Consider the following 17,893-nt stretch of genomic DNA (forward strand, 5'->3'; position numbering starts at 1 on the left):
TTTTACATTTTTTTTCGTTTTTACTTTTAGCCATGCTGCACAGCATCCATTCTGCTGTACGACTTCGCTAAAAGACATTGGCAAAGTGAATTACTTTTGCTACGACTCCCCTAGGGGGGGAGCTGAGGTGTTTTCTCCAGATAACCTCAGCTCCTCCCCTAGGGAAGTCATAGCCCACACCTCGGTGTGAGGAGGGAACCCATACGATGAAGCATGTCACCTAACGGTGAGTGAGGTTTCTCGTCCTGAAAGGATTTCTCCCTCATCTGTGTGTAGACCACTACAATAAATGCTTAACACTATCCTTTGATAAAGCCTTACTACTCGGCCACACTACCACAAATAAGGTATTATCTACTTTAGCCCCTGCCTACCTTTGGGGATCCACTGGACTCTATACCTTACTTTGTTATAGTATATACAGAACCAGCTTCCTACAGTAACGTAAATATAGGGCTGTCTGCACATGTGAGTGAATCTCTGGTTACTTTAATGTACAATGTCCTAACTTAACATTATCATGTTTTAGCACTAAGCTACAGATGTGCATTGATGCGTACTTGCTTAGTATACAACAATGATCCTTCTGTTTGTAATAAGTGTCCTTGTTTTTGCAAATGTTGGAAATATGGTGTTTGTAGCATGTGTGGCTGTAGATACACATTCTCTGGTTACTCCTGCCATCTAGCATTGGATTTGGACACTGCTAATTGTTTTTGTGTGAAGAAATCTTTGAGTCATAAGGGACCATGTGACTCCTCCCTTAGTTGGCAATGCACAAAGGTACCGACTCCATTGTAAGTTTGTTCAACTTCACCATTGGGTTTTGGCGTGTACTGTTGGGGCTCTCGGATTAAATGCGCTCGCTCTTTAAGTCCTAACGTTACTTCCCTCCACTTGTGCCTCCAAGAAAGACTACCAATGGATTGGGCCTGATATTAGTTTCTCCTACTCTGCTAGACTTCAGTGACCACCGCATATCTTCGGTTCTCGTCCAGTGGAGCGCCCCTTCTGGGCATCTACTATGTTTGATGATCGAGAATTCCCACACATAGTAGGTGATGGACTGGACCCTCTTTCATAAACGTCCTCATTGGCAGGATAAATACCCAGGGGCCCCCCTTTATAACGCCTGCAACCTTTGCCTCTTCCCCGGAACAGAACACCACCAAATGGCCCTCCTGTCTTGTCTTGCGTTTTAGTGCATGAAGACCCTTTGATACCACCTATGGTGCACCCACATTAAAATGATGAGGCAAGCAGCTGAAGATTCTGCCGGTGAAGCAGGTTCCCTCAGTGCCAATGAGGATGATGATCTTGAATCTTTTGGTAGTCCAACTTCCCAGCCCCGAAATTATTGACTCTAGTGTATCTGATGGCAAGTAGGACGAATGCCAGGAAGCCTCATCCACTTTCGCAAAGTCAAGGCCAGCAACCAGGACAATGTGCAGGATAGTAACTATGGCCCAGTCCCAGCCACTTCACAAGTTTCACAAGACTCTGCACTCTGAGTCGAGCACTACTCTTAAGGCAGTCGGGCTTCTCGCCCATTGCATAAGAAAAGCCCACCTCAGGCCCTCCACCGCCTTCGGACTGTGGTCGCCACTCAGAGAAAGCATTGGAGTCGAAATGTGATCTGTCCAAAGCAGTCTAGCCCCATCAGATCCCAGGATGTCTGTCCGAGCCAAAAAAGCTTGACTGCTGCTGAAGCTTCTTGCTACTCCAGTGACAAGAACCCGCTCCGCGGTTCTGAATACCTCAAGAGGTGTATTATTGAGCAACTCCAAAAACACTGTCAAAAAGCAGAAACAGCTGTTCATTCATCCTCGTACAGGGGAGAGTACTGCCAAAGTTCCCCCTCCAGAGACTGGACACTCAAGCAAGGAACAGAAGATTTACCTTTGAGGAAACATCTCTTTTGGAGACCCTACCCATGCCAAAGAAGTTTAAATACACAGGAACCAGCACACTTCCTGTTGCCTCGCCGCTCCCTCCTTCACCACCACTTTTACTTCCTACAGTACATCACATGCCTCCTCCCACCACTTCCTCCTCCTTCATCTCACACCAGATTCACCACAGAGGTCCCCCAACTCCTATTCCGAGCAGAGGAGTCCCTACAGCCCTTTGCAGGAATATGAGAACTCCTTTCACCCTCACCCTCGTTATTGCCTATGGGTGGAATATGACATTGACCCAGCAGAATTGGAACATATCCGTTTAGGCTCCTACCCTGGATGATACTACCATCTAACATGTGACAATACAACAGACAGTGGCCTGCCATAAGGTAGACATGTTAATTTTACCTGGCAAAGACTTACTCTTGAAGAGTCATGCTAAATCAGAGCATCCTATTCAATTTCTGTCCTTGTTAAAGGGGATGCTCAAGTTACCCTCTGATGTGTTCTTGGAGCCAATCGATACAAGAGTTGGGACCCCCAGGTGCAGAAAAGAAGTACAAGCCTTCTCCCTCTAACCCTGTATACATCAAAGGCCATGTACCCTCTGACATTTTGGTGGTGCACACCGCCACTAAGCGTACCTCTGCACAAGCCACAGGGGATACTCCCCCATCTGATAAGGAGAGTAGGCAGATAGAAGCAGCAGTGAAAAGGGTAGCAGTTGGTGCAACCACAAACTGGCAGATTAGAAATTCAGTGGGCCTCCTTGCATGGGATGAGTAGCTCATCCAAAAATTCCCTGAACAGTATAGAAAGAGGGGGGGATGAACTTGAGGCAGGGAGAGAAACTATTTTCAATTCCACAATACACTGTGTTCTTGATGCTACAGATACTACTGCCGGGGGGTTTAACACCTCCTTAAGACTGCATTGCCAATCTTGGTTTCACATAGCTGGCTTCAAGCCAGAGGTCCGGCAGCATCTTATCAATCTTGCGTTCGATAGAGAAAATCTTTTCGAAACGCAGGTTGATGGAATTCTCATAGATGAAAAAGGACACAGAAATCGTGAAGTCGATGGGTGCCCTGCAAACCCCATCCACTGGGTGGGTCCTTTTAGAAGCAGCAGTACAGGGCGGGATCCAAGATCACCTCTCCTGACCAGCCAATATCCTATCAGCCTCAACCCCCTTCAACAAGGGGGTATGGAATATACACAAGAGTACATCACAGGCAGCAATACCAACAAGGGCCTGCATAGAACAAGTTCCAATAAAGGTCTTTACATTCATGCATTACCTCACAAACCCCACGGATCACACAACATCTGTCTGGGGGAGTCTACAAGATTTCCTTCCTCTGTGGGAGGACATTACTTCAGACAAATGGGTCCTCACAATAGTAGAACACTGGTATTGCCTGAAGCTTCTATCTACCCCACCAAATAGTAATTCAGGAACACTTCGACCTTCTTCATGAAGTTGTTCAAGTGCTCCTATTCAAGAGGAGCATGGAGCTGGTGCCTTCTCACTATCAAGGCACAGGGGTGTACCACCTATACTTCCTTATTTCCAAGAAGGACAGCTCAGTCAAGACAATCCTCAATCTCAGGCTTCTAAATAGGTACTTCCTGTCAGACAAATGCCCATATATCACCAACCCATGGGATATTATCCCACTGCTGTAACAACGTGACTTCATGGCTGCCCTGGATCTGAAGGGTACCTATTTCCATATTCCAACCCATCCGGCTCATCAGCAATACCTCTGCTTTATGATAAATGGACAACACTACCAGTTCGAGGGTCTTGCTTTCAGGGTTACCACAGCCACCAGGGATATTCACAAAATGCCTATCAGTCGCAGCTGACATATCTGAGTGGACACATACATGTCTTCCCCGTCTTGTGGATTGGCTAATTAAGGGCGCAAGCAAAAAGCAATGCCTAGGACACACATAAGCGGCTAACTCCACCATCTCCTTGCTTGACAGCTCATGGTGTACAATAAACACCACCACGTACCATCTAATGCCTCTACATATTCAGCCTTTCCAAGGGTCAATTCTAAATAGCATTACAAGCAGTGCCTATCCCAGCCAACAGAGGATGAAGGTCTTCACCTGCATCTGTTACAGGTGTGCCTTTCAGTGCAATGGTCATAAGCAGAGGGACATCTGCAAGTTCTTGTGTTGGGAGGGTTGCCACCTCGGCCTGGCCAGTGTTTCTCTATTCAGGCCAGCACAAAAGGTGGCAACTCTTAAGTGTAGGTGAGGGCCAGCCCTCGTCACTCTGCAGCTGTAGAACCACAACAACGTGTTGCAGGGCAGGACCTTTAAGGACCCCATTGTGCGGGTAACCATCACAATGGACACATCCCTAGTTTGATGGGATTGGGGGGCTTCAACACAACCTAAAAGTCTTACAATTTTGGTCAGTCCAGCTGCAGGGGTATCACATCTACTACCTGGAACTACTTGCCATTGAGCTAGTCCTAAAGGGATTCTTTCAGAACATTCAGGGCAATGCAGTCCTCATAAAGTCAGACAAGGCGCACCTGTTTGCAACACCAGCACAGACGATTTGGCATTGGGCGATTCAATATCAAATACGTCTCTTAGCGTAGCACCTACACGGATTGGACCATAAATTTCCTGCCCTGCTCAACTGGGTGCATCAACAAGTCCACGAGTGGGAACGCCACCCACAAGTCCTACACTCACACATCCAAAGTCGGGGGTTTCTGCAAATAGACTTTGTCGCCACTCATGAGAACTTTAAATGCCAAAACGTTTCCTCCTGGTTCTCACAGTCCATGGATAATACTCTGTGATGAACTGGTCAGGGATTTTTGCCTGCTCTTTTCCTCCTCTCCCACTTCATACATGGTGAGCAAGCCGCAACAAACATCACTTTTCCTACTGCCTCCCACATGGGCCAGAAAGCCATGGTTATCATCCCTCCTACAAATTTCTGCCAGTTCTCAAAAAAGGCTACCCTATAGGATGAACCTTGTTAGGAATACAGCAGGATCAGACACCCAGGTCCCAGGCAACTGAATCTTGCAATTTGGCACCTGGGGTCTTAGAATTTGGTTACTTTCACTTCCCACAGAAGTGTATGTACGTTTTTAAGGAAGCCTGCAGAACCACCATTCGAATGTGTTATGCAGCAAAGTGCAAATGGTTTGTCCAGTACAGCATTTCTTAAAAAAACGTGACCCCCTTACACCAGCAGTTCAAGTTATTGTGTTATTTACTCCACCTAAAAAAAAATCAGGATTAGCATACACTTCCATATGCCACACCTGTCGGCTATTGCAACATACATGCAAAATAGAAAACATACATCTCAATTCAGAATTCCAGTTATTAAGGCCTTAACGGAGAGCCTCAAAAAGGCTATTCCACCAAGTGTCCCATCTTTTCCTCTTTGGAACCTTAATATAGTACTCCTAAAACTTGTTGGTCCCTTATTTGAGCCATTGCATTCCTGCCCCATGCAATTCCTCTCCTGGAAAGTTGCATATCTCATAGCTATTACCTCACTAAGACTTATAAGTGCCTTACAGCACCTCACTTTGCAAGAACCTTTTATACAGGTTCACGCAGATATGGTTGTACTGCAGACTGACTCTAAATTCCTTTCGGAAGTGATCTCCCCCTTTCACCTTAACCAAACAATTGAGCTACAAGTTGTTTCCATCACCCAGACTTGGTAGCATGCCCTTTATGCATTGGATGTCAAAAGGGCTCTAATGTAGTACATTGATAGAACTACATATCTGAAAGAAACACGTTAGTTATAGATTCCTTACCTTAGAATAACCCACAAGCGACAGACTGGATCCGGAAAGTTTTTTCATCAGCAGTACCTCTGTGTGTCGGAAGGTGGCGTCGGTCGGCTGCGCGTTCGTCGGTGGCGTTGTGGCGCCGGGATGACGTCGCTGTAGCTACTTAGATGCTGCCTACGCATGCTGACGTCAGTTCTTTCTTTTTCTGCTCCAGCCAGCGCAGATCAGGAGAGAGCGGTACCTCCAGTCATTTTTTGACTGAACTTTTTGAGCAACTTTTGTCGATATTTATTTTGAGTCTACGACTCGTGGTACACGAGGGATACCTGCATTCACGGAATGCAGTTAGTGTACCTGACTGATGTCTGTTACAGATCCACACCATGTGTGCCTCTTTTGCCTGGAGCGTGACCACGACCCAAGTCGTGCTCCGACACTGTGTATTGTGTGTCCTAGGCGCTCAGGATCCTCTCAAAGCATAAAGAGGGATTGACCTTGGAAAACGACAGAGGAGGAAAAAATACCCCCCTGCCATCAAAGGCGAGCCTTAATAAAGCCTGAGTATTGCAAGACAGTAGTGTAGTGAAAAGCAAAGCACGGCACACCATGCATTAAGTAAGTGTACAATGGGGGCAAATAACTTTACATTTCAGATATCAGAACAAAACATGTAATTAAAAATGCATATTATTTTCTATACAGATTCTCTGATGAAATAGAGAGTTGAAGTTGAGGTTCATCATCTATTGTGACCCCAGGGATACTCATCTGGTACCCGTAAGATTGTAATAAATAAGAAGTAAGATCTGTTTATGACCATTCACCTCAATAGCCCATTAGATTACAAAAAAAAAATTGTCACTATAGTGACATTAATTGTATGTATTTAATTCTAGAAAGAAGATTTGATGTTTTTAAACCATACTGTCCTGAGGAAGGTGTTCTATAAAAACGAAGCACCGAAACGCGTCGACGTACGGACCTTTTTATGTGTATACATTTTTGAAATGATGTGTATTGTGAAAGATGTACTGATTCACTATGAAATGTATAACAATTGAACATAATATTGTCAATGTAAATAATGTGTAATTGATTTTAATGGATTGCTGACAAATATGCATTTATTTTAAATTTGATCTTCTTTTAATAAAAATTATGATGATACATACATGATTATGCTTTGATTAGAATGTTTACATAGGGCTTTGTATAGTCTGAAATTGATCTAAACAAATGGTTTTTGTATTGATTTGAGTATATGAGTTTGAACACACAGAAAGGAATCTCCCCTTTTTTTGATTGCAGTTTAATGAGGCCCTTACCGACGTCCTTTTGGGTACGTGGTCCAGGCCCAACATGGAGGCTCCCGTGGATAGGATGATTGTCCAACGCCACTGCCCGGCTCCGGGCGATCCCACTTTCCTCTCCCAACACCCCACCCCGGAGAACTTGGTGGTCCAAGCCTCCACTTCCAAGAGCACATTCCCTACCGCTCCACCAGAAAGGGAATCCAAGAAGCTGGATCATCTTGGGAAGAAGATTTTCTCTTCCGCCAGCTTGGGACTGCGGTCGGTAAACACTGCATGTCTATTGGGACGTTATTCCCACTCTGTGTGGGATACAGTTGCGCAGGTGCTGCCTCGTGTTTGGAGGAGGCCCGGACAGTGCTCTCCCAGGCTGTCGCCGCCGAGAGATGCGGCGAAGTTTACCATCCGTTGTGGGCTGGATACCGCCGACTCTCTAGGTAGGACAATTTCAACGTCTGTAGCCTTTGTCGCTACGCCTGGATGAGATCAACTGGCTTCTTGTGGGATGTCCAGAACACCCTCATAGACATGCCCTTTGATGGCCGTTGCCTTTTTGGCGACAAAGCGGACAACGCTCTAGAGTGCTTCAAGGACTCACAGGCCACGGCCAAGTCTTTGGGCCTCTCCAGCTGCCCAGCGCAGTCTGCTTTTCGCCCCTTTCGTGGCCACGGAAGGGGTGCCCCACTATGTCTCACCCAGAGCCACAGGCCGCAGCAGGTTTCCCAATCTTCGCACAGCTGGGGATGTGGGAACCACCGTTGTGGTTCAGGGGGCCAGCGGGCAGGCCAGTCCACCAACCCCCCCTTTGCAGCAGCCTCCAAACCCTCTTAGTCCGATTTTTCAGTCCCATCAAACCCCAGTGGGCGGCAGGATCCGCCATCACCTCCCCCACTAGCGCACCATCACATCGGACAGTTGGGTTTTGCAGATAGTCCGAAGGGGCTACTCCTCCCCTTCGAGTGTACGCCTCCAGCCATGCCACCTCAATACCACTGCATGTTGGAGGATCATCTGGCACTTCTCCAACAGGAAATTTTGGCTCTCTTGGCCAAGGGAGCCACAAGTGCATTCCTACCCCAGAAGTAGGTCGTGGTTGTTATTTCCACTTCTTTCTGGTAGCCAAGAAGGACTAGGGCCTGCTTCTTATCTAGGATCTCAGGATTGTCAACCGCTTCTTCAGGAAGGAAAAGTTCAAGATGTTGACACTCGCTCAGGTCTTGTCTTCCCTCGACCCTGGAGACTGGATAGTAGCGTTGGACTTGCAGGACGCTTATTTTCACATCCCCATCCCGCCGACCCACCGGCGTTACCTGCGGTTCACGGTAGACCACAAGCATTTTCAGTTCACCATGCTCCCTTCTGGCCTTACCAGCGCTCCTTGGGATTTCACGAAAGTGATGGTGGTGGTCGCAGCTCATCTGCGCAGATCAGGGGTTCCAGTCTTCCCCTATGTCGACGTCAGGCTGTTGAAGGTGTGCTCGCCCCAGGCTGTCGTCTCCCACCTCCATACTACCTCCGACCTCCTGCATTCGCTGGGGTTCTCCATCAATGTGCCGAAGTTGCACCTGATTCCCTCTCAGAAGCTCCTGTTCCTCAGAGCGGTTCTGGACACATCGCAGTTTGGGGTTTAGCCTCCCGAATAGAGAGTCTAGAATATTCGGGCTATGGTTCTGATCTTTCAACCTCTATCCCGGGTTTTGGTCCCGATGACCCTGAGGCTGCTGGGCTTCATGGCCTCCTGCATCCTGTTAGTCTATCACACTAGTTGGCATATGTGGGACCTGAAGTTCCAGTGGGCGCAGCATTAGGTGTATCAGTCCGATTATGTTCAGATCTCGGAGGGCACTGCTCGTCAGTTGCAGTGGTGGCTCACAAACCAGGATTGGGTCAACGGCAGATCCCTCTCCCTTCCCTAACCAGAGCACACAGTGGTTACAGTTGCATCCCTTCTGGGATGGGGCGGCCTCATGGGAGAGGTGGTGATCAGAGGCCTCTGGTCTCCAACGGAGTCAGAGCTGCACATCAACCTTCTGAAGCTTCGGGTAATTCGTCTTGCACTCAAAGCATTCCTTCCCTCTGCCTGGGGAAGAGTAGTGCAGGTGTTCACGGACAACACCAACGCCATGTGGTACTGCAATAAACAAGGCGGGTTGGAGTCGTGGACCCTATGCCTCTGGACAAGGCTGGAACGTCCCTTGTGGTTCAACACCTGGCAAGTTCCCTGAGCGGCAAGGCGGACAGACTCAGCTGCAGGTGCATGATGGATCATTCATTCATATATCTTTATTTTGGCACATTTTTTGCCATAAAAGAGAATCAAAACATGTTAAAAAAATACAATATCTACAAGCAAGTAGTAAATTCAGTTAAAACAAAAATAAATTGACAGCTGTACAGGAACAGGTAAGTGTCCGAAATACACCATACAAGTTATTGCATAAAATCCTAAGAATTGCAATGTGTCCATATTGTGATCTATAACAGTCAAAATACCAGGTACTCATATAGATAATTTTATGCAGTGATTGTTAGAAACCTGCGCTTGTGCCACATAGCTGCCAAAAATGTTGCTACAGCAAATACGATAAAACTGGTTAGCTCGGTTTTAAATATTCTATAGGCTTGCATACAATGAGTAAATCCCAAGTTTTTACAGACAGGTATGAGCCAAAACCTTCTAGGCTTTTGATAAGCTGGGCAAAAGAACAGAACATGCAAGTCATTTTCTAGCTCACAGTTACAACCAGGACAGTTTTTTGGAGAAGATGGAAACCATTTACTAGTAAGGGCTCTGATTGGTAAAGTGCCGTATCTCCATTGCAGGTATATTTTTCTAGTTAAAATAGGGATAATGTCATCAAAGACGGATTCAAAATAATAAAAGTATTTAACTTTTAAAAAGGATTCTGTTAGAGTGCAGACCTGGGACTTATGTAAAACAGCAGTTAGTTTGTTATCATAGAATAGTCTGGCCAAATGCTTACGTGACACCACATTACATGCAGATTCGGGGTCGGACCACAATGATGGTATTACCAACTTCCCACATTCTTTCTTAATATGCATCAACCATGGGATTTTCCCTGCATTAGGTATGCTTAATATTTCTTGGAGTTCCTGTCTATAATTAAGGAGCTCGGGTGTTGTCCACAATCTCCGCCAGAATCTTAAAGGTTTAAGGCCCAGTTCCTCGTCTATCGGTCTGAGGTCCAAATCGAGCCTCAAGGGTAGGAGAGGAGTGCTGGATGGCATGGCCAACAGTTGTCTAAGGAATTTATTTTCGGTGGTAATAATCTCTGGTCTACATAAGTGGCCCCAAAGTTCGCCGCCATAGGTGACCGCCCCCCTTGCCTGCATTTTGTATATCTCCAAGGGTTGATGGTAGATTTGTTGGAGTACTTGAGGATACCTCCTGCAATTTGGGCCAGTTTTAGTTGGGATTTGATTTGTTGGGGTGCCCAAGTCATGCTCTCATTTAGGGTTACCCCCAAATATTCAAAAATCTGGACTCTTTCTAATCTAGTAGTGCCTATACTGGGGTTTGGGCGTGTAGTTACCGGTGGATTGAAAATCATGAATTTTGTTTTGAGAGCATTTATTTCCAAGCCCCGGTCAGCACAAAATGCCTCAAATCCATCCAAGACACGTTGAATTCCCATTGGGGACTTTGACAAGAGAAGCGTATCATCTGCAAACATAATCGCAGGCACCCTTCTGCCTGCGAGCTTAGATGCATCGGTGTTAGGTACGCCATTCAAATGGGCGATTACCACGTTGACATAGAGGCAAAACAGGGTGGGTGCCAAAACGCACCCCTGCCTTACCCCCCTGTCAACGGGGAATCTGGATGACAGCAATCCGTTCTTCCCGTACCTAACCCGTGCAAAGTTCTCCTCATGGAGCCTCATCAGTATATTCAGGAGTTGAGGTGGAATGCCCAACTTAAGAAGCACAGACCAGAGTTTCCCTCGCGGGACCAAATCGAAGGCAGCGCGCAGGTCCACGAAGACCGTGTATAGGCTGCCACCCTCTATCCTGACAGTTTTCCAGCATAATAAATTCAGGCGGAAAATTTGATCCATGGTGGATATGTTTTTTCTAAACCCTGCCTGATAGGGACTCAAAATTGAGTGGTCATCAATCCAGTCCTGTAGTCGATCTAGAATCAACCTTGTGAAAAATTTCTGTGGCATGTCAATGAGGCTGATAGGCCTGTAGTTGGCTGGGAGCAGAGAAGAGCCCTTCTTGAATATGGGGACAATCTCTGCGCCCAGCCAAGTACAGGGTACCGCCATTCCTCTCATGACTGCGTTAAAAATGGTTAATAGATATGGGGCCCATATTTTAGGTTTGTGCTTAAAAAGGTCGCCCGGGAGTTTGTCCAACCCCGGGGCTTTTCCGGCTGCAAGCTTGGATATTGCAACACGTACCTCCTCCGTGGTAAAATCAGTCACCTCAAATTGTGGGATAGATTTTAGGCATATCCCCCCTAGCTCCCCAACTATCCCACCATTGTCCGCTGCATACAGGGCACGGAAATGGTCCTCCCACACTTCAGCTGCTATGTTTGATTCAACGGCCGGTAATGGTTCGCCAGACCCTGTTTTCACGATTGACCAAAATTTACGTGAATCTCTGGTCACTAGGGCAGCGGTTAAATCAACCCACTTGTCGTGGTCCCATTCTGCCTTGGCACAATTAGTTAGACGCTTATATTCTATTCTCCTGGCTTGTATTAGTAATTTATTGTTGTTTTGCTTCAAAGCCAGTACTAGCTCTGCTTTTGCCTTTCTACAGGCAGCATTGTACCATGAACTTCTGTTACCCCTTGCGGTCCGCTTGGTCACACGGGGATTAAGAATTTCTGCCAGTGTGTCTATTAGATCCACATGGAGGGCTAAAAGCTTGTTATGCGAGTCTGGAGAATGAAGTTGTGTAATTAAGGCGCCAACCTCTTCAAGTACAGGCACAATCCGTGCATATAACTTGCACACGTCCTCAGGGCGTGCTGCCAATTTATCCCATCTGATTCGGAGTCTGTTATTAGATATAGTCATCCTCATATCGGAGTCATCACAGCCATTGTTGGTATCTTTGCCAATTCCGGGAAGGGACATTTCCAGGATTAGCGCATTATGATCACTCTCCACTCTTGGACTGACCCTGAAGTCAATGACCTTGGGCCATAGGCTAGTTTCGACCAGTATATAATCCAGGCGCAATTCCTGTCCAGACTTATTAAATGTGCACCTTGGCGGGATGTCTGAATGCACACGTCCATTACAAGCCCTGATTGAATGATTGAGTGTTAGTGCCGTAATTTGGACGGCTAGGGGCGTCCATGACCTAGGCGAAGGAGCTGTGGTAACTGGTATTGACCAATAGTCATCTTCTTCCAATGATGCACCATCCCTCATACCTGTCAACGGCTCAAAGTGGCAATTCAGGTCGCCCCCTACCAGGAGCGATGTTTCACTGGGGATGGTATTTAGAAATAAAGACAGTTCCTCAATAGTTCTTGACTCACTTGTTATGTTAACAGGTCTCGAATATACATTGACCAGAGCGAGCCTGAAAGCGTTAGGCCACTCAAGGACCACACATTGGACGTCGTCAGACAGGGTATTCACTGACTTAGCCCTGCACCCCAGGTGGGTGCCCACCCAGATGGTGAGGCCCCCTGACGGGCGTCCCTTCCTCCCCCAGCGTGCGGGTACATTTAATGAGGCAAAACCACCACGTATTTGGGCCTCTCTAGCCCAGATCTCCTGAAAAAGACATACATCGTTCTTGTCTATAAACGAACCTCACTCCGAAAAAGCCATTTTATTGGGCAAGCCCGCCAAATTCCAAGACAAAATCAACCGCGATCCTGGGTTAGTACTGCTGGTGGTGCACCCTATCGAGACCCTAGAAGCCGGTTCATTTGATCTCACAATGGCAGGAGTGCCCAACAAAGTGGGTGGGGTATTTAAACCAGAAGCCGGGTTAAGCTGATCTAAAATACCGAAAGGTGAACAGGCTAATGGCATTGGTAAGTTGCTAGCCTCCGGATTACTACCTCGAGTCCTAACCACCTGACTACCAATGGGGCTCCTGCTAGGCGTGATTAGTGAGTTGTTAAGTCCGTCCTTCAGCCTAGTTCCTGGGTAAACCCCATTCTTGTTCTGCAGTCAGTCAACCATGTCCAAGCAACTGTACCGATTATAATTAGAATATTGGGTAGACAGATGGGGATAGTCAGGCCTGTAACTAATCGTCCTGCTCACCCCTCTGGCTTTCACGTTCAACCCAACCCGTCTCCGTCCCTGGATTATACCCCGGAGGAGCAGGTGGGTAAAAGTAGGATAATCCGAGTGCCCGGATGTTTGTCGGGGAATCGCAGTCGGCCAGTCGCATATGTGGGCTACAGTCCTTGGGTCCTTAAAATTAACCAAAATACAGTCACCGTTAATATTTTTTGTCGTTTGGCCCACCCAGGACACCCTTCGAACCATCAGGATCTCACTGGAAATTTGGGCAGGAAGGGGTCTGTTTTTATTCAGCCAGTCAGCAACTTTGTTTATAAGGGACGTGAAAGATTCTCTGGCTGGATCATTTATCTCAGGAACCCCTGTTAGAACCACTACGAGGGGACTTGCATCTGGAGGTAGATCAATTATCAATTTCTTTTTTGGGACACTACTCTCTTGTACTTCTGGGATGACGTTTAGGTTAGACTTCTTGGCCAGTGTTGGGGCACTAGCAAGGGGAGAGGAGGCGGGGGTCCTATTAGAAGTACGTTCCACTGTAGGACATGAAATTAGTAAAGGGTTAGAATTTAGTGTTAATACCCTTCCCTGGGTGTTGTCAGACTCTCCGCCCACCAGCATGGTCTTGTCTGTTTTCAGGTAGTCTGCAGTGGCTGTTGTAGTTGCCTTTTCAATTTTTGACAGCCTTAGCTCTATCTGAGCTATCTGAGCAAGCCTAACTTCTAAGGGGTTGAGCAGGGACTTCAGGAGGGCAACCATTTTTACAATAGATAAGTCCTCCCTTTCCGGTGTGGTGGTACTAGTATTTAGTTCACCTAGATTTTGTATAGGTGGGCTTATTACTGGGGGAGTAGCTGGTACAACAGTAACTGTAGGGGCCTCCTTTGCCCTGCCCAGACTCACAGACTCAGATTGGATAGAATGTTTAGCCTGTTTAGTCTTCCTCCCACCATGTGTTTGCGCCCCTCGTTTCCTTTTTGGTAATCCCCCCTCCCGATTCCCCCGAAGCTGCCGGGTATTTGGCCTTACAGGACTATCAACTGACAAAGTATCGACGAGTTAACAAGCAGATTTAACTCGGGTATAGACGATAGAATTGATTCACTACCCACTATACATGGAGTCATTGAATTATCACCACGCTCAGAGACTACGTTAACAAGCAAATTTGGGCCTTTCTCAGGTGTACGAGCGTCCGCTATATGGCCCAGCGAGGATCTCTTAGCTGTGGCAATTTCTTGGGAAAGCCGCCGTTCCATCAAAGTTATTTCATGAGATAAAAGTGAGTTGGCTCTGATAATAAAATTGTCCAATGTACCTGCTACAGAGCCACCCAGGGTCGGTGCTTTTCTCCTGCTCTTCCGTCCAGCCATTCCCCTGCTTCAGGTGTAACAATGCTTGAGGGCTGCCACGAAGCCGACTCTTCATCCGATTGAGGCCGGCACAACTAAGAGGGATGGCCCGGTCCGCTCTGGTCTCTAACGGGCTAAAACGGGCCCGCCCTTGGCCCGGCGCGCGTTCTGCGAAGCGGTGGGCGTGGCTGAATATATATAGTGAGATGAGGGGGCGGGAAGAGGCACACAGACTGCTGGTCCTCGCAGTCCCGTTGAAACAATCACCCAGAACGCCAAAAGTCCAAAGCCACTGCTGCGAGCGGCACCCAAATCACAAATGGAGTCTGCACTCGGAGGTGGTGCAAGGTCTCTTTCAACAGTGGGGGTAGCCTTGGTTAGATCTATTCGCCACTGAAGAGAACATGCAATGTCAGCAATTCTGCGCGTTGGAATTTCCAAGGTGGCACTCGCTAGGCGACGTTTTTCATCGCAAGTGGAGTTGCGGTCTGTTTTACGCCTTTCTGCCTATACCACTTCTGCCCAGAGTGCTGAAGAACATCAGGCGCGACCGGGCCCAAGTCATCCTTGTGGCTCTGGATTGGGCACAGAGAGTCTGGTATCTAGAGCTGCTCAACATGGCCATCGATCCTCCGACCAGTCTGCCTCTTTGGGAGGATCTTCTGTCGCAGTAACAGGGGACTTCCTCCACCGGAACCTGTCCATCCTCCACCTCCTTGCGTGGAGATTGAGCGGCGGCGGTTGGCGTCTTTTGACCTGCCTCCTGAAGTTTGCATTGTAATCTTGGCAGCCAGGCGTCCCTCCACTAACACGGTATACTCCTGCCGGTGGAACAAGTTTGTGGCATGGTGCACAGCAAAGGCTGTGGATCCTCTATCTGCCCCTTTTTCTGAGGTTCTCTTATTTCTTCTTTCTTTAGCCCAGCAGAGCTCTGGGCACTATCAAGGGCTATCTTTCGGACATCTCTGCTTTCCTTCGGCTTCCAGATCAGCCTTCTCTTTTCAATTCCCCGGTGGTTAATCCTTTCTTGAAAGGCATAACTCATCTCTTACCTCCTATTCCCTTCGTTATGCCTCAGTGGGACTTGAATCTAGTCTTAACCTATCTAATGTGCAGTCCCTTTGAGCCGCTTCACAACTGTCCTTTGAGGCTTCTGACGCTTAAAACTGCATTCCTGGTTAGCATCACATCTGCCAGAAGAATGAGTGAGCTCCAGGTTCTTTCCTTTCCTGACTGTCCATCCGGACAAGGTGGTTCTCAGGACTTATCCATCCTTCCTTCCTAAGGTTGTCGCTGCCATTCACATCGAGCAGACCATCACTTTGCCCACCTTCTTCCCGCCTCCGCACCCTTCGAAAGAAGGAGAGGCTCCACCGTCTGGACCCAAAACATGCGCTTTCTTTCTATATGGATCACACAAAACAGTTCCGGGTGGAGGACCAGCTCTTCGTTGGCTACGTGGGAACCAAGAAAGGTTGGGCCATACACAAGCGAACCATTTCTCAGTGGGTTGTTTTGTGTATTAAAGTATGCTATTCTCTGGCTAAAAAGGAGCCTCCAGTGGGGTTACGTGCCCAGTCCACCAGGGCGACTGCTTGGGAAGAGTAGTTTCTCTACAGGACTTCTGTCAGGCAGCTACGTGGATGTAACTGCACACATTTACGAAACACTACTCTGGGCAGCCAAGTCCGGAGAGAAAGCTTCTTTGGCCGTTCTATTGTCCAGGACTTTCTGGTGTTATCTTGGTTCGCAGACCTACTACCGGGGTTAGTATTGCTGGGGTATCTATTGTAAGGTGAGGCATCTATAACTAACGTGTTTCTTTCAGATGAACAAGTTACTTACCTTCGGTAACGATATATCTTTAAGAAACATAAGTTAGTTATAGATTCCTTACTCCCCTACCCATCCTCCCCATTCTGCGAACTGATAAGTGTAGTCAAACTTGCTAGCATAAAGCTAAAAGGGTTCTCCCTGCTCCCCTAGATAACTTTCTGCTAGGAAGAAAGGCGTAACTATGGCTTTCTTAGCACATATTACCATAATTGACATTTGTAAAGCAGTTACATGGTCAACTCCACACATGTTTAATAAACACTAATGTGTGACTATTCTTGCCCATCAACAGGCTACCGTTGGCCAAACAGTATTAAGAATTTGTGGGAGGATTGCTTTACATTCAATGCAAAACTTGTGTACCTACAGCCAATTATGCTGCGAACGGAATATGTTAGTTAACTAATCTTTAACACTAACACTTGTTACCATTATATAGGCATGGTCACCAGGTTTCACACCTACACTCAATAGTTGCTCACCCGCTGTGCAAGACTAACAATGCAGTTGAAGCCCATGCACATTGCCAACATAGGTAGGAGTCACAGGGTACCTCATAACTCGAACAATAACAACTTTCAACATCTGAGCCCAACACCAGAAGGATGCAGAGAATGTGGATCTACAGCACTATTAGTTTCAAACAGATGCTTACAGGATAAGTAGCATATTCCTTCCTCTTTTTTTATATATTTTCGGAATAAAATATCTTTTCTTAGGTCTCAAGATGAATTTGTTGTGTCGGATGATAATGCAGAGAGCGACGATCTGCAGTCAAATGACAGCGATGGAGAAATTGGTGCACGGAAGCCTCGGCGTCACTATGCCAGACCAATGAGAAAAAGTCGCCGCCTACGACAGAAGATAACAAAACGGAAATATTCAGATGATGATGAAGAGGAGGATACAGATGATGATGATTCACCTGATGAATCTGGTAAGGGCAGCCTGTCTTAAAATGTCTGGAGATGTAATCACACTGAATGCTACCGCCTCTTATCAAGAGCTTCTGCAAACTTATTGTTAGATTTATGGTCGTGCATGGGACTACAGTCACCTCTGGACACAAAACCTTTATAACATCTGTATTCGTTTGTCCAGGTGTCATGGACATTTGGTTCTTGAGTATACATGTTAAATGTGATGATAGGGCGAGTGCAGAGTTTTCAGAACATTTTGCCAGAGTAGCCATGTAATAATAGATATCCTACACACTAGTTTGTTACACCTTGAACTAGGCATGTAAAAGTATGGGGAGAGTATGTTTGGCAGCATAATGTGATTTCACATGCATGCATAACTCTGCACTCTAATGGTTGGGTCTGGAGTGCTATAGTATAAAAGAATTGTTCTAGGTTTAATGGGTGTCAACTTACACAGAGTCTGGATATCACAGTGGCCTTGAGCTCACAATGCACCACTGTGACCACCATTTAGGTTCTTTCTTTC

General features: G+C 46.9%; 1 protein-coding gene across 1 annotated transcript in view; it reads left to right on the forward strand.

The window, feature by feature from the left end:
* RSF1 (remodeling and spacing factor 1) overlaps window positions 1–17,893 on the forward strand; it is a 713,574-nt gene that overhangs the window by 580,070 nt on the left and 115,611 nt on the right. Inside the window, exon 14 of the mRNA XM_078658500.1 lies at window positions 17,164–17,381. Within this exon, the coding sequence (XP_078514626.1) occupies window positions 17,164–17,381 (218 nt within the window). The remainder of the gene's footprint in view (window positions 1–17,163; window positions 17,382–17,893) is intronic.

This window comes from Lissotriton helveticus, chromosome 8 (assembly GCF_964261635.1).
Source record: "Lissotriton helveticus chromosome 8, aLisHel1.1, whole genome shotgun sequence".
In the NCBI taxonomy this organism is placed as follows: Eukaryota; Metazoa; Chordata; class Amphibia; order Caudata; family Salamandridae; genus Lissotriton; species Lissotriton helveticus.